This window comes from Cebus imitator, unplaced genomic scaffold (assembly GCF_001604975.1).
Source record: "Cebus imitator isolate Cc_AM_T3 unplaced genomic scaffold, Cebus_imitator-1.0 Scaffold444, whole genome shotgun sequence".
NCBI lineage: Eukaryota > Metazoa > Chordata > Mammalia > Primates > Cebidae > Cebus > Cebus imitator.
The window spans coordinates 3362941-3380120 of NW_016107759.1; the positions used below are offsets into that span (position 1 = coordinate 3362941).

At 43.7% G+C, this 17180-nt stretch overlaps 2 protein-coding genes across 16 annotated transcripts in view; one reads left to right on the plus strand and one right to left on the minus strand.

The window, feature by feature from the left end:
• The window catches only part of ZNF75A (zinc finger protein 75a), a 23366-nt gene extending 6449 nt beyond the window's left edge, over positions 1 to 16917 (plus strand). For 4 of the 15 annotated variants that reach the window (XM_017511159.2, XM_017511156.2, XM_017511165.2 and 1 more), the window contains 5 exons: positions 1929 to 2124; positions 3144 to 3235; positions 3511 to 3637; positions 7611 to 7721; positions 7896 to 9286. In XM_017511159.2, the coding sequence (XP_017366648.1) occupies positions 1929 to 2124; positions 3144 to 3235; positions 3511 to 3637; positions 7611 to 7721; positions 7896 to 8575 (1206 nt within the window). In that variant the 3' untranslated portion in view covers positions 8576 to 9286. The other 11 variants (XR_001819771.2, XM_037732319.1, XM_037732320.1 and 8 more) reach the window with 9 other exon arrangements.
• On the minus strand, positions 13138 to 14154 carry LOC108290995 (40S ribosomal protein SA-like). The gene has a single exon (XM_017511167.2). It carries the CDS (start codon positions 14051 to 14053, stop codon positions 13193 to 13195), a length of 861 nt encoding a protein of 286 aa, XP_017366656.1. The 5' UTR covers positions 14054 to 14154; the 3' UTR covers positions 13138 to 13192.
• Positions 16918 to 17180: the final 263 nt, after the last annotated feature.

A 17180-nucleotide genomic window follows, 5' to 3' on the forward strand; every position in this document is an offset into this window, starting at 1 on the left:
CCTGTAATCTCAGCACTTTAAGAGGCTGAGGCAGGCAGATCCCCTGAGGCCCAGAAGTTTGAGACCAGCCTGGGCAACATGATGAATCCCCATCTCTACAAAAAATATGAAAATTAGCCAGGCATGGTGCCACACACCTTTGATCCCAGTTACGTGGGAGGCTGAGGCAGGAAAATCACCTGAGCCCGAGGGGTCAAGGCTGCAGTAAGCTGAGACGGCACCACTGCACTCCAGGTTGGGTGACAGAGTGAGACCCTGTCTCCCAAAAAAAAAAAGAGAGCAGATCCACAAGAAGGAGAATAGGAAAACAACGACATTTAAAGACAAGGAGAAATTGGCCAGGGTCAGTGGCTCACACCTGTATTTTGAATACTTTGGGGGTTGAGCTAGAAGGATCACTTGAGCCCAGCAGTTTGAGACCAGCCTGGGCGACATAGTGTGACCTCGTTGCTATGAAAAAAAATAAGCCAGGCATGGTGGCTCATGCGTGTTGTCCCAGCTTCCCAGGAGGCTGAGGTGAGAGGATTGCTTGGGCCCAGAATTTTGAGGCTGCAGTGACTTATGATTGCAACATTGTACTCTGGCCTGGGCAACAGAGTGAGATCTTGTCCCTTTTAAAAATGTTTTAGGCTGGGCATGGTGGCTCACGCCTGTAATCCCAACACTTTGTGAGGTTGAGGCAGGTGGATCATGTGATCAGGAGTTCAAGACCAGCCTGACAAACATGGTGAAACCCCGTCTCTACTAAAAATATAAAAATTATCCAAGTGTGATGCTGTGCACCTGTAATTCCAGCTACTTAAGAGGCTGAGGCAGGAGAATCACTTGAACCCAGAAGGCGGAGGTTACAGTGAGCCGAGATTGCGCCACTGCACTCCAGCCTGTGCAACAGAGTAAGATGCAGTCTCAAAAAAACATGTTTTTAAAAATTAGGAAAAATCCAGCATGGGCAACATGGTGAAGTTCCGTCTCTACAAAAAATACAAAAATTAGCCTGGCATGGTGGCATGTGCCTGTAGTCTTATCTACTTGGGAGGCTGAGGTGGGAGGATCACCTGAGCCTAGAGAGGTTGAGACTGCAGTGAGCCATGATTGCACCACTGCATCCCAGCCTGGATGACAGAGCCAGACCCTGTCTCAAAAAAAAAAGGAAAAATCATCAAACGACTAGGGGAAGACTGCAAAAGAAAAGAAAAAATAGGAAAAAGAAATCACAGCAGAATGGCCAAGGAGAAGAAATGCACTGAGGGGTGATGACCTCCCTACAGTAGATGAAAACCTCTACTACCTTCCTTTAATGGTTGTTCCTTTGCTCTGCTGACAAGTAGGGAGCCAGGGTATGCCCTTGGTGGGTGGTGACACATCTGCCGACCTCAGGTTTGCTGGGAAGAATACAGGGCAGGACCTATATTTGGTGGCAAAATCATTTGGAGGTAGGTTGGAGCCTCTCTCTTGCCCCTTTTCTCCATTCTGTCCCCATTCTCTGAAAACCTTCCCTGACTCTAGGGATAATCAAGCTGAAAGGAAAAGTTTTAAATTCATTTCTTTACTTTTTAGAGAAAACTAGAAGTTAGAAAACCACAACTGTGGGATTGAAGTCAAGAGAAAAGGCCTGACAAGGCAGCATTAGAATGAGTGGCCTGCCCAACCCTGCCAGTGGCCTGACCTGGACCGTATACAGTGGAGTAGAAGCAGCTATGTTCCAGGGCTGGCAGGCATCACAGCTTGTTTCCTTTTACCCTAATTTTCTCAGATTTGTGGATAGTTACTTGTGGAACATTGTTGGCCCAATATCTCTTTAAGCCTTTTTGTCATTTCCTTTTGTGTCTTATACTTCCCACAATGTGGGCTGTACACCTGTTGCTCTGCCTCCACCCCCACAAACCAAAAGTAAGTTGTGTGGTAACAAGGATGGGAATTATTTCTAGGTTGCAGTCCCTGAGCTGGGAAAAGAGACAGTGCTCTTGGGAGAAACAGCAGAGGCCTCAAGTTTCAGGCTGAAGCCAGAAGAGTCCCAATCAGTGGGTGTATCCCAAGATGAAGCATTTTGGAAAACATACCAGGGCCTGCAAGAACAGCTGAGCAGGAATACTCATAAAGAGACTGAGCCTGTATATGAGAGGGGTAAGGAGCTTCATGATAATTTCCTCCTCCTGGAAACTGTGATAATAGTTTATTCAGCCAAAATGTCATGATCATTTTTTTAATACCTTGCTCTGGATTTGTAAAACCAGCCTTGATAGCAACTATGATGTCCTTCCAGACAGCAGTAGAAATACCAACTGTGGATGTAAGTGGGGGTTTGCCTAGGGAACAGAAATATCTAAACCACAGAACTCTTGGTAACAACATCGAGAACTCTGTTTCTTAGAAAAGTGGAGAGGAAGGAAAGAAATGTAGTGGGAAGACTTGGGGGCCACCTTATCCTCATAAAATACAGAAGGAATTGGGATCAGATGGGCTGTTAGTGGCAGAATGTGAAAACAATGTGTACCAGGAAAAACATAATAAAAGACAAAACACTTCATCTCCTACCATACACAGGAGTCCCTGAGTACTTCATTTAAGATACCTTTAATTTTTGCCTCAGAAAAATATGAGAGAAAAAAGGGTTTTTCCTTTTATTTCTGTCATAAAAACTGAGGAAACAGTTAACTGGGGAATTGGTTTTAGGGGATGGTAGATAATTCGTTCTTTTTTTTTTTTTTGAGACAGAGTTTCGCTCTTGTTACCCAGGCTGGAGTGCAATGGCACGATCTCTGCTCACCACAACCTCCGCCTCCTGGGTTCAGGCAATTCTCCTGCCTCAGCCTCCTGAGTAGCTGGGATTACAGGCACGCGCCACCATGCCCAGCTAACTTTTTGTATTTTTAGTAGAGACGGGGTTTCACCATGTTGACCAGGATGGTCTCGATCTCTTGACCTCGTGATCCATCCGCCTTGGACTCCCAAAGTGCTGGGATTACAGGCGTGAGCCACCACGCCCGGCGATAATTTGTTCTTATTTATGAAGAGGCCACTTCAGGCATCACACACACCACCCATGTCCCATTTGTACTTAAAAAGTCAGGATCGGTATTTTAGAAATGAGCTTGGGATGTTCATAGATAAAAGAGATTTCCTCTGGCTCTTCCCCCTCACAGCTGTGCCTACTCAACAGATTCTAACCTTTCCTGAGCAGACAAACACCAAAGATTGGACAGTGGCACCTGAGCACGTCTTGCCTGAGTCCCAGGTGAGCTGTGCTTTCCAGCTGTTAAGGGCTACGTTTCTCTGCTATGCCCAATTCATGCTGCCCAGGAGGAGCTCAGAGATGGGTTAGCCCCATGTGTTCTCCTCTGGTCAAAACTCCCAGACTGTGGGCTCCTTTTTTTTCTGCCTTCTCACTTAAAAGAAATTGTGTTCTGTTAATTCCTTTAGCGGCTGGCCTACCATGCAGTTCATAGCCAGGTGGTTGGGCTGCTTCTGTACAGTGACGGGTTCTGAGCTGAAGTTCGTTCTCTTCTTTAGAGCTTGTTGACATTTGAAGAAGTGGCCATGTATTTTTCCCAGGAAGAATGGGAGTTATTGGATCCCACTCAGAAGGCCCTCTACAATGATGTAATGCAGGAAAACTATGAGACTGTCATCTCTCTAGGTAAAGATTTTCCCTTCCCTTTATGTAGTTGAGTATTCTTGGCTTGCTGAGAATGAATCCCAGTGAGGGGGGTCTCACTGTTCCAGGAGCTGGTTGATTCTCAACTAGATGGTGTAGGGGAGGGTATAGGTAATGTGTATGCAGATCACCTGGGGAGCTTTTTCCAAGTACGCGTCCTGATTGCTTATCCTGTATGAAGTTCTTAATCCCTTCGCTCTCTCATACACCAAACTTTCTCTTCCATGTCTTCCTTATCTCAGTAAGGGGCACAACCATTATCCAGTTGCTTAAGGCAAACAAAGTAACAGTCATCCTTTACCCTCATGTTGCCATCATACCCCACTGTTAATTCATTAGCGTGTTTTCTTGGCTCCACTTCGACATATCCTGACTCCAGCCATGTCTCAGCTTTTCTGATTGTTAGCATCCTGGTGTAAGCTAATGTCAACTTGAACCAGGCCTACATTAGTAGCTTTCTAACAGGTGCCCCTGCATCTCCTCCTGCCCTCCCCAGCCTGTTTGCTACACAGAAGCTAGATTGATCTTTTAAAAACCTAATCAAATCATGACATTTTCTTGCTCCAAAAGCCTGTGGTCACTTACATTCAGGGGAAAAAAAAAAAAAGGTTTCATCTTACCAGTACTCCAGGACACTGCACAGTCTGGTTCCTATTCACCTGCCAGCCCTCATCTGCTCCTCAAGCCCTTGCCCAGTCCTCACCATCCACTTAGCTGGTCTCCTTGCTGTTACTTGAATTTGTCGAGTTCATTTTTACTCTCCTGTTTTCTTTTATTTGACACACTGGGGTCCTTGAGTACTTCATTTTCATTTCAAACAGAGTACTTCTGTGTTTTGCTAAACTCAGAACAATTTATATTATGCCAGGGGGGAAAAAACACATATTTATCCTTTTAGTAACTTTACTTATGAAAACTGAAGTTAATCATCTGGGGAACCAGTTCTAGGGGCCGGTAGACACTTGGTTCTAATTTACAAAGAGAAGGCCACTTTGGTTACCGTATACACTTTTAAGAAGGTGTGCTATCTTTCCAGAAAAAATTTGGATCTTCTATATTTTAGAAATGAGCTAAGGATGTTCATAGGCAGAAAGAAATGTCCTCTGGCTCTCTTCCACCCACAGCTGTACCTGCTCAACAGATTTTAGTCTTTCCTGAGCAGACAAACACTAAAGACTAGACAGTTGTACCTGAGCTCCGCTTGCCTCAGTCCCAGGTGAGCTGTGCTTTCCAGCAGTGTAGGCCTACCCGAGCATGACCTTATCTGCCTTTCCCTGCTGCCCAAGACCCACAGTTCCCAGCATGTGCCCTGAGGCATGTTAGCCATAGAGGCTCTACCCTGGACAATTAGGCTTGGCCCAGAGGGAACTGGGTTCTTCCCGGGCTGTTTGCTGATCCCTTGGCTCGTTTTTTTCTGCCTTCTCCTCTTTGTTTTTTAAAATCATGTTAATTCCTTTAGTGGCTGGCTTACCATGCAGTTCATAGCCAGTTAGGCTGCTTCTGCAGTGACAAGTTCAGAACTGAAGACCATTCTGTTCTTTAGAGTTTCTTGACTTTTGAAGAAGTGGCCATACATTTTTCCCAGGAAGAATAGGAGTTACTGGATTACACTTAGAAGGCCCTCTACAATGATGTAATGCAGGAAAACTATGAGACTGTCATCTCTCTAGGTAAAGATTCTCCCTTCTTTTTGTGTAGAAGTTGAGTAATCTGTTCTCAGCTTACTGAGAATGAACCCCTGTAAGAGGGTCTCACTGTTCTAGAAGCTGGTTGATTCTCAACTAGATGGTGTAGGGGAGGATGTAGGTAGTGTATCCATATCACCTGGGGAGCTTTTTCCAAATGTACATGCTCACTCTTTATCCTACACAGAGATCTTGATCCCTACCCTCTCCTTTTCCCTAAGCGTTCTCCGTGTTTTTCCCATCTCAGTAAGGGGCACCACCATTATCCAGTTGATCAGGGCAAACAAAGTACTATCATCTTTTACCCTGATCTTGCCATCATACCCCACTGTTTATTTATTAGCATGTTTTCTTAGCTCTACTTTGACATATCCTGACTCTAACCGTCTTTCAGCCCCTTGCACTGCTAGCATCCTGATCTAAGCCAGTATCCTTTTGAAGCAGGTCTATGTCAATAGCTTTCTAACAGGCGGCCCTGCCTCCGCTCTTGTCCTCCCACACCTGGGAATCACCTGGGACTGAGACAAGAGGAGCTAAGGTGCCTGTTATTTGTGTAGAAAACAGAAGCCAGATTGATCTTTTGAAAACCTAATCAGATCATTGCATTTCCTTGCTTCAGAAGCCTGTGGATACTTCTTAAAATATTTGGAAAAAAATCCAAACTTCTTACCAAGGCCTCAGGACCCTCCATGGTCTGGTTTCTACGAACGTCTCTGCCCATGTGTCTTGCTACTGGCGCCCTTGTGCACTTAGTCCTCTTTAGCCACACTGATCACCTTTCTGTTTCTTGAACTCAGCAGGCTCATTTCTGCTTTTCCTTTGCCTTGCAAAGGAAAGCCCTTTTTGACCATGTGGTAAAACTCACTTTTAGGTTTCTTCTCAAGTATTACTTTCTCAAAGAGGTGTCCCACAGAACCTTATCTATTTTTTTTTCTTTTTCTTTTTTTTTTTTTTTTTTTAAAGAGATGGGGTTTCACCATGTTGACCAGGCTGATCTTGAACTCCTGACCTCAAGCAATCTACCCACCTCGGCCTCCCAAAGTGCTGGGATTACAGGCGTGAGCCACCGCGCCTGGCAGAACCTTATCTAAAATAGCTTCACAGGAGCAGAATCTTACAATACTCTTTCACCATGATTTAGTTTTCTTTAAAACATTTATCACATAATAATAAAAAAAAAACATTTATGACTCCCTGACATTATTTTGTTTATTGATTGACAGTCAATCAATAGCTTAAATAGTTATAATGTAAGCTCCATGAAATCAGGGGTCTTCTTTACTTCTATATCCCTAGGCCTCAAGCAGTGCCGGATGCACCATAGCCACTCAATACATGTTTATTGAATTAATGAGTGACAGAGGTTCATACCTGGAAATCCATAATTAGAGAAATTTCACTAAGTGGTTTTGGTCTATTTCCTTTACCTGCATGTGAACCAGTAATCTATAGGAATAGTAGAAATCTATTCTAGTTCAGGGCCTGTGGCTAAAGAATAAAGGCTAAATAAAAAGTAACTGTAATTATAATGGCAATCATTTGTGCTTATGATACCCAAGCCAGCATCCTTCACATTGGCTCCGCCACAACTGCTCTTACTCAGGCTGAGTCCTAGAGAGTTAATGAGACCAGCTTATATTCTCTGCAACTTCTGGAGCTTGGTTCCCTCTTGGTTGGATATAGGGCATTGATGGCAAAAGAGGGACAATATGCGGGCTGGGCGCAGTGGCTCACACCTGTAAGCCCAGCATTTTGGGAGGCTGAGGCGGGTGGATAACAAGGTCAAGAAGTCTAGACCATCCTGGCCAGTATGGTGAAACCCCGACTCTACTAAAAGTACAAAAATTAGCTGGGCGTGGTGGCATGCACCTGTAGTCCCAGCTACTCAGGAGACTGAGGCAGGGGAATTGCTTGAACCTGGGAGGTGGAGGTTACAGTGAGCTGAGATCATACCACTGCACTCCGGCCTGGTGACAGAGCAAACTCTGTCTCAAAAAAAAAAAAGAGAGAGAGAAAAAAAAAGAGGGAGAACATGTACTGGATTCCTATTCCGTATATCCTTTTCATTGATCCATCTTAAGTTTATTTCTTAGTTTCTGCTTTGCCTATCTACCTATAGGTACAGGGTAGTATAGACATAATACTGGATGTTTAACCATTTGAAGTAACAATTTGTAAAATGTCTTTGGTCATCCTGAAATAGTCTGGGATTAATGGACCAGTTCACTGTTAAGTTACTTGTTCTTGACCTCATTTTGTCCATTTCACAGCATTATTTGTGCTCCCCAAACCTAAAGTGATCTCCTGTCTAGAGCAAGGGGAAGAGCCATGGGTTCAAGTATCCCCGGAGTTTAAGGATAGTGCCAGAGGATCTTCCACAGGTAAATACACCATGGGAAGAGGAGGACTGTGCCTTGATATTAACTTTTGGAAGGGCTTAACATTTTAGGATTCTGTTCCTTTTTTTTTTTCCAATTGATCATTGAATTTTTCTTTATATTCCTGTGATTTTCTTGTTCTGGGACACAGACGGGTGATTATGTTTATTCCAACAGGGTTAAAGCTCAAAAATGACACTGAAAATCATCAGCCTATATCTCTTTCTGACTTAGAAATACAAGCACCAGCAGACATCATATCAAAAAAGGCCAAAGTGAAAGTTCCCCAGAAAATAGCAGGCAAAGAAAATCATGTTGATATGCACAGAGTAGGGAAATGGCACCAAGATTTTCCAGTGAAGAAAAGAAAAAAACTTTCAACCTGGAAACAAGAGCTACTGAAACTTATGGATCTTCACAAGAAAGATCGTGCGAGAGAGAAGCCTTTTAAATGTCAGGAATGTGGGAAGACCTTCAGAGTTAGCTCTGACCTTATTAAGCACCAAAGAATTCACACTGAAGAGAAACCCTATAAATGTCAACAGTGTGATAAAAGGTTTAGATGGAGTTCAGATCTTAATAAGCACTTAACAACACACCAAGGAATCAAGCCATATAAATGTTCATGGTGTGGGAAAAGCTTTAGTCAAAATACAAATCTACATACACACCAAAGAACTCATACTGGAGAAAAGCCCTTCACATGTCATGAATGTGGAAAAAAATTCAGTCAGAACTCGCACCTTATTAAACACCGGAGAACCCACACAGGTGAGCAGCCATATACTTGTAACATATGCAGGAGAAACTTCAGCAGGCGGTCAAGCCTTCTTAGACACCAGAAACTCCACCTGTGAAGAGAAGTTTGTCCAGTGCCCTCATTCTGAAGATATTCACCAAATGCAGCTTAACGCTAAAATTTATGGAAAACAAAATAACAAACTTTGATAAATTTTACATCAGAAAATGGGGGGGATAAACATGTTTCACAGAAAAGAATGAAGATTTCCTCTGCAGCCAATCAGTAGTCTTCTGTGGTCACAGATGTAAACATTGTTGGTTTTACATTGATCCCTCCAGTCATTCTTGAACATATCCAATAGAAACATTTGCAGCATGGTCTTCCAAAAAAAAATGGTAACATGCATGTTTAATTGTGTACCATTTTCTTCATGGTAGGAAGCTTACTAATTTCAATAGTCTCATGAGGCAGAAATAAATTATAATGTAAAGTGTTCCAAGAACCAAATTGGATTTTCTTTCTTTTGTCATTGGACACTGTTCACAAAGTTCAACGTCATTTGAGTTCCTTCTTGAACTTTTTGGCAACTTCTGCTCTTGGATCCTGTTATCACAATTTTTACTGTGATGAAATCTTGTTAACTTCACCACTAGGGAATCTCCAGATGAACTAATAATGCACTATCTTATGCCTCTCATTGGTGGTGATTGGAAAATAGAAAACATCTCTAATGGGATCATGGGGAAACAGGTTGGAATTTGTAGCCATGGAATATATATTAGATGTAAGGAAGAATTATCTGCATTAAAAGAAACTAGACTTGTTACATCCCTGCGTTGCAATGTCAATAGGATAAAGCAGCTATAAAAATTAGTACTTGCCCAAGGCCTGAAAGAAAATTAGTAGGAGTTAAGGATTAACTTCTCAGGGTTTTGTTTGTTTACTTTTTAATTTGGCTTTTTTGTTGTTGTTGTTGTTGTTAAGAGCAAGAGACTTATGTTTGTTTGGGAGTTGGAGTGTGTTTGCTGCAGGCAGGATTCTATGGCTCATTTGGCATAGAGACTGGACTTCTGGTCAGCAGGAGACAGTTCCCTACATAAAGGATTTGGGAACTGGTGCTGAGTGTTGGGTGAGGATGGGCAAATCCACATCTATGTTGTTTTGTCCTACACTGTAAGCTCTACTTATCTTTGTTCTTTCCAGCACAGCATTTAACAGCAGCCTCAGGTGATAAATTTGATGGATTGTCAAAAGTCCTGTATAGCCTATGGATTTTCTTACAACTTGCTTGTTTAACTACAGCAGTGACTCAGGTGTGTTTCTGTTAGAGCTTTTAGGTATATCAGGAAAGAGGTTAAAGAACTGACCTTTTCCAAACCTCTTATTTTATAAGTGAGGAAGTTAAGGCTCAAAAAAGTACAGGGACTTGCTCAGAGGTACAGGGCCTTATTGCTAGAGAGTCTGTTGATTGTTATTTAGCTTCATCAACCAGATGTGAAGGCAAGAGTAGCAAGACAAATTTATTATGTTATCCCTGCACAACCAGCCTGGATGACATATCTATTTCCAGCTTATAACATACTTATGTTGGCCAGGCACAGTGGCTCATGCCTTTAATCTCAGCGCCTTGGGAGGCTGAGGCGGGCAGATCACGAGGTCAGGAGTTCGAGACCAGCCTGACCAACACGGTGAAACCCCGTCTCGGCTGGGCATGATGGCTCATGCCTGTAATTCCAGGACTTTGGGAGGCTGAGGCAGGTGGATCACGAGGTCAGCAGATCGAGACCATCCTGGCTAACATGGTGAAACCCTGTCTCTACTAAAAATACAAAAAATTATCCAGGCATGGTGGCATGTGCCTGTAGTCCCAGCTACGTGGGAGGCTGAGGCAGGAGAAGCAGGAGAATCGCTTGAACCTGGGAGGCGGAGGTTTCAGTGAGCCGAGATCGCACCACTGCACTCCAGCCTTGGCAACAGCAAGACTCTGTCTCAGAAACAAAAGAAAAGCTTTTATGTTTTTTGGTTGGTGACTGGAATTAGTCTCCATTTTCTTTTTTTGTTGTTGTTGTAAGATGGGGTTTCACCATATTGATGAGGCTGGTCTCGAACTCCTGAACTCAGGTGATCCACCCACCTCAGCCTCCCAAAGTGCTGGGATTACAGGCGTGAGACCCCGCGCCTGGCCAAGTCTCCATTTTCTTAAGTAGAGACAACACTCAATTTAAGGTTGTTCTGGGGATTAGATGGATTGATGAAAGTAAAGCATCCAAAACAGACTGGCCTGTAGATGCACATTTGGTGTGCATTTCTGCCCCTTTCCCCTCCTCCCTGGTGATACATTGGGCTGACTGACTGCACCAAAGAAGCAGATGCATTTGTGGCTATCACAGCCCCGTTTAGGAGCTGAGCAACTGTGGTTGTGGTGATGCTAAGCTGATTTGATTCTTGGCTTCAGTGCTTTATAAACTAAGTCACAGGAGCCATCTGAGCTATTGGTCTGGAACTCTCCGCAGCAATTTTATTTTGTTTTCTGAAATGAATTATACTGAGTATTCTTTTTTTTTTTTCCTGGAGATGGAGGTTTGCTCTTGTCACCAGGGTTGGAGTCCAGTCGCACCATCTCGATTCACTGCATCCTCCACTTCCCAGATTCAAGCGATTCTCCTGCCTCAGCCTCCCGAGTAGCTGGGATTACAGGTGTGTGCCACCATGCTCAGCTGATTTTTGTATTGTTGGTAGATATGGGGTTTAACCCTGTTGGCCATGCTGGTCTCGAATTCCTGACCTCAGGTGATCCACCCACCTTAGCCTCCCAAAGTGCTGGGAGCATGAGCCACTGCGCTTGGCCAATAGAAATATAGGCTAATAATAATTAGCCTATGATAATTATTTCTTAAGTACAGCCACCTCTGAAGCTCTGGTCTGCCTAGCTCTTCCCCAGCACCTTCTTAACCTTAAACCTCCAGGATTCTGTTTCTTCTCCCAGATCATGTGTGGCTTTCTTCCTGGCACTATATTTATTCATACCATTCAATTTAATGAATGCCTATGATTTGCCAGGCACTGTCCTATACTCTGAGGACACAGGATTGGCCAAAAGACAAAATTTCATCCCCTCATGGAACTTGTATTCTAGTAAACAGTAAAAATAATGGTTTTGCTTTCCTGCTCCTTGCACTAAGACAGAGTTATGAGATAGTTTTGGTCAATGAGTTATGAGCAGAAACAGCCTCATTTCTGGCTGAAGCTTTTTTTTTTTTTAATTTTTATTTTTTTTGCTGGTGCAAGACCAGTGCTCTCCTGCCTTAATCATGAAACCAGTGCTCTCCTTTCCTGCCTTAATCATGGAACCACATACAGAGAAAGCCATGAAATCAAAGCAGTCCAGAACGCTGAGCCACTGCATGGAGGGCAGCTATTCCCAAGAGTCTCCAGACTGATAATGGACTTTGTGAGAAGAAGAAATAAACATTTGTTCTGTGAAACAACTGATGGTACTCTGTGTTTTAGTAGCATAACGTGGCCTGTCTTAATAGAGCTTAGAAGAGGGCAATTGAGGAATGGCTGTTCTGCTGGAGCTCTGGAACCTTGCCCTTTTCATTCTACCTAGGCTTTGGCTTTCAGAAGCGATCTGGCTTTCTGGGGATGCTCAGCTGAGCTAATGCAGTACTAATGGGACCACTTAGGCGCTCCCAAGACTGTAGATGATAGGGAAGAAAGACATTACTATCTGGGACAAATCTTACGGGAGGTCAGTTCAAGGGGACAAGGCAACCCTCCCTCCCACTCGTGCCTTATTCCACTTTCCTTGTTCTTTGTCTCCCTGTGCATTGCCTCATGCACTAAACAGACATTTTTATTGATGAGTGGCCTGTGGGGGTATGGGGCGGGGGGCAGGCAGGGATTGCCTTCCTTATATGAGTGCAGGGGATTTCGAAGAATGGTTTCGTAACTACCTTTGTCATATCTTCAGTGAGTTGTACCTCAGAAAACATGAGATATAGGGCAAAAGCAAATTTGCCCAGATCAGTGTGGAGAGTTAGGTAGCTGTCTTCCTGGACTAAGGGATGACAGACAACTAGGGAGAAACTTGGACAGGGAGGCAGGAGCAGGACAGTTTCGGTTGCAGAGTGAGAATCCTCCATGGGGAAAGTCCTAGCTTAGCCTATACCCAGCTGCTGTACATAACATGATGTCTCATAACAACATTGGAATTTGTCGGGTGGGGAGTGGAAGAAGGGATTTTTGTAGCTTGAGAGAAGATCAGGTTACTAAAATGAAATCAGATGATATGAGAACAGATTACTTAAACCATGAGATCAAAATGTATTGAGGCTTGGTTTGAAAATGAAATATGAGAGACACATAATCCTAGGTTTAGCCTTAAACATTGGTACTAACGTTCTTACAAATATGTCCCCCATAAACAAGCAGATGATTTCTGGGAAACCCGAGGGATGCTTTATTTTAGCATGCTCAGATAGCAGCCTTGAAGCAACCTGGCTTCAAGATTATTTCTGAGAACTACGATTGACCCAGTCTAGTCTCCTGACCTCTCCCTGTACTAGTCTAAGTATAATGGTGGGACCATCCCAGACTTAGAGTTCTCCCTGCCATTAAGCATACTGGAACCTCAAGCTCATCTGTTTTTTTTTTTTTTTTTTTTTTTAGAAACTCGATGTTTATTTTCCATGAATCTTATATGTTGTTTAAGAGCCCACACAAGAACAGCTTAAGACCATTCAGTGGTTGCTCCTACCCATTCAGTGGCCTGAGCAGTGGGAGCTGCAGACCAGTCTTCTGTGGCAGGCTGGGCGCTCCAGTCTTCAGTAGGGAACTGCTGGATGGGCACAGAGGGCACCTGCACGCCTTCAGACCAGTCGGCAACCTCAGGCTGAGTGGCAGTGAACTCAGGGGCCGAAGCAGTCCATTTGCCCTGAAACTCCTCCTTGGTCACAGCCTTCTCAGCAGCAGCCTGCTCTTCTTTTTCAATCTCTTCAGGATCTCTGTAGAAGTAGAGATCAGGCATGACCTCCCACGGGTGTTCACGGGAAATGGTGCCACGCATGCGCAAAACTTCCCGAGCCAGCATCCACCACATCACACCCACTGAGTGAGCTCCCTTGTTGTTGCATGGGATGGCAATGTCCACATAGCGCAGAGGACAATCTGTGTTACACAGAGCAATTGTCGGTAGGTTAACATAAGACGCCTCCATGAGAGGCTGGTAGTCAGCCCTTGGGTCAGTAAGCACAAGCAGCCGTGGCTCCCGGAAGGCTGCCTGGATCTGGTTGGTGAAGGTTCCAGGAGTAAAGCGGCCAGCAATTGGAGTGGCTCCAGTGGCAGCAGCAAACTTCAGCACGGCCCTCTGGCCAGTATTCCTGGAGGATATAACACTGACATCAGCAGGGTTTTCAATGGCAACAATGGCACGAGCTGCCAGGAGAAGCTTCTCCCAGGTCCTCTTCAGAGTTATGATGTAGATGCCATCACTTTTCCTTTTATAGATATACTGTTCCATCTGGAAGTCAAGGTTGGTGCCACCTAAATGGGTTCCTGCTGCCAGGAACTTAAGGACATCCTCCTCCTTCATTTGCAGGACATCAAGGGCTCCGGATATTGTGAAAGTTTCCCTTTAAGTTACGACGGGAATCCAGAACAACGCCGTTTGGAGCCCTCGGCAGGTAGCACAGAAAGCCAAGCTCATCTTAAGAACTTCAGATATATTTTATTTTTGAGACAAGGGTCTCAATCTGTTGCCCAGGCTGGGGCTCACCACAGCCTCAATCTCCCAGGCTCAAGCAATCCTCCCACCTCAGCCTCCCGAGTATCTGGGACTACAGGCATGTGCCACCATGCCTGGCTTATTATTTGTTGTTTTTAGTAGAGACGAGGTATTGCTTTGTTGTCCAGACTGATCTTGAACTCCCAAGCTCAAATGATCCTCCTGCCTTGGCCTCTCAAAGTACTGGGATTACAGGCATGAGCCACCATGCCCAACCTCAGATATCTTTTAACTGGAGAGGAAGAACAGGAGGGCTTAGAATCAAACTAAATGTCAAAACTGAAACTCCTAGGGTTTCTGTCAGCTTTTGGAACAGTGTTGAATTTCCCTGGAGAGTTTTAAGGAAGAATGCCCAGCAGCCTCTTTTATCCAAATGGACAATTGGTAACAAAAAATTGGAGTTCATAGAGGAGTTTCCAAATGTGTTAAGTCACGCCGCTGAAACATTTACTCCTGCATATCCTGGTCACTCCTTCCTGTCATGTGTAATGGATCAATTACTCTTTTCTTAGAGGCTTCTTTGCCAAAGTTCTCCCCCTATTCTTTCTGTGGGCTGAATTCTCCTGTGTAGACTCTCTGAAGTACCCTCAAGTGAGAAACGAAGTTTTGCCCATACTCCGTGTTTCTACTGTTCGACCCGGTAGAAATCCACTGGAACAAAAGGCTTACTTTTGTTTCTGAATCTTTCCAAACTTGTTACGTTTTCTTTCTTGTGTGGGTTCACTGGGGACCAAGACTAGGGCACTGTTTGAAACATCAACCAAATTTTCTACATGTCTAGGAGTCCTTCATATATTAATTCTCCATTGGGCTATGGTGGTTGGACTGTACTTACATGCCTTCTTCGGTCAAGCATCTGTAAGCTGCCTTTCCTGTATGATTCACCCAAATCTGATAATGCTTGTACTTTGCCTAAAGCAGTTCCCCCAGTCCGCATCCCTTCTGTGAAAGGAATTAACCAAGCTGCCTCTTGCATTGCGTTTCAGATTTAGGAAAACTGTCTGAATCACTTTTCATTTCTGCCGGTTTGGATAATGAATCTTGAGTTGCACCAGTCTTAGCACTAACATAAAAAAATTAAGCTTTAGAGTGTTTGGATACAATGCACCTTTAAGGAAAAACTCACTAAGAAAGCTTACTGTTGAATTTTTATTTTGACAGGTGAACATTTATTTTAGGGCCTTTCTTCCTATGTATCTTTCAAGTTTTTTTTTTTTTTTAAACAAGGCCCCAGAAATCTCCAGATTCACTTATGGTTCTGTGCTTGATTAACTGCTGCAGGAGTGTTAGGGAGACTTGTACGAATACTAAAGTTATTCATTCACCAACATTAAACCCTAGGATAGAAGATGCAACAAAGCAGGACTTCTTCCTCTGTGGAATGTGTTGATTTCAGATGAGGTGGCAGCCAATGTAGAAAACGCTGGAATTTTTCCTTGGAACTGTACTGTGCCATGAACATAAGCTACTGTCTTTGCTTTGACCCTTCCTTTCCAGTTTTGAAGATAAAGCAGGAAATCATCTCTGAAGATGCTTGATAAAAATTCTCAAAAGAAACAAAAACACAGGCTTCCAATTCATTGATAAAAATTTCCTGCAGTTTGGCACCTGGGTCTAGTTCAACTGGTGGATGAGCTGATTGACGTGTTTACCCCGATAGCCAGGTGTGCCCATCTCCTCGAGGAAGCCCACTCTGTTTTTCATAGCATGATGGACCACTGAGAGGTGGAAAGGGCGCAAGCACCATGAGATCTCCTGGAAATGCTTCCCTGGGAAGGCAATTTCATGAATTGAGGTCTTCTAAGCAAATGACACTAAACTTCCCCAGGTGCTCCTCAATCACTGTGTTGTCTGTCAGAGGGATGATCATATTCTTGACCTTGGCTTGTCCACATTTCAAAATGAGTTCCCAGACGGACCTCAGATTTGGAAATCCCAGGTCACATAAAGTTCCACTATACACAGCATTTTTAGGTTCCAGAGGGTGACTTTTACAAAGACAGCCTAAAAACTTTCTTTAGGCGAAGTCTTGCAATGGTTCTCTGCACCAGTAAACTCACACCATGAATCCTTTCAGTTGTATACAACAAAGGCCAAGGTACGTTTATCTGGCAATTCCAAGGCATAAGGTTTCACTTCTAGTTGTTTAAGATGCACCTTGTCAGGTTTCTGCCACCAGGAATCACGTTGGAATGATTCTAGTCGCTTAAACCTGAGCCCTTTTCCTTTCCTCTGCTCCTTCTTTGCCAAAAGCGCTTGCTTTTCCTGGGTGGCTTTGAGGGCTTGATAGGCCTTCCTCTTTTTCAGATTTTCTGGAACCAAAAGAGATTTTTCTTTGCTCTTGCTCCGCCGTCTTTCTAGTATTGCAGCTACTGATCCTTACTGTTGAATTTTTAAAACCAATAGATATACTTCCAACATAATTTTTACACTAGGCGTTTGTCCGTGATTTGTACAGGCAACTGAATGATTTCAAAACATTTGAAATAATAAAAAAGTAAAGGATCTTTAATGTTCTCAAAGACAAAATTAAATATTTGTAACATTAGAAAAGATCATAAAATATTTAGTAGCATAGGGAACAATAGCTTCTTAGAGGAGTTAGGAAAAATATATTTTTTATTTTATTTTTTGGAGACAGAATCTCGTATGTTGCCCAGGCTGGAGTGCAATTGCACGATCTTGGCTCACTGCAAAGTCTGCCTACCAGGTTCAAGCAATTCTTGAGCCTCAAGCATCCCAAGTAGCTGGGACCACAGATGTGCACCACCATGCCTGGCTTATTTTTTGTATTTTAATAGAGACAGGGTTTCACCATGTTGCCCTGGCTGTTCTTGCACTGCTCAGCTCAGGCAATCCACCTGCCTCGGCCTCCCAAGGTGCTGGGATTATATGCATGAACCACCACATCCAGCCTTTTTTTGTTGTTTTTCAG

Coding starts and splice junctions, on each gene's coding strand:
- LOC108290995 (XM_017511167.2), bottom strand. CDS start 14,053: ATGAAGGAGGAGGATGTCCTTAAGTTCCTGGCAGCAGGAACCCATTTA.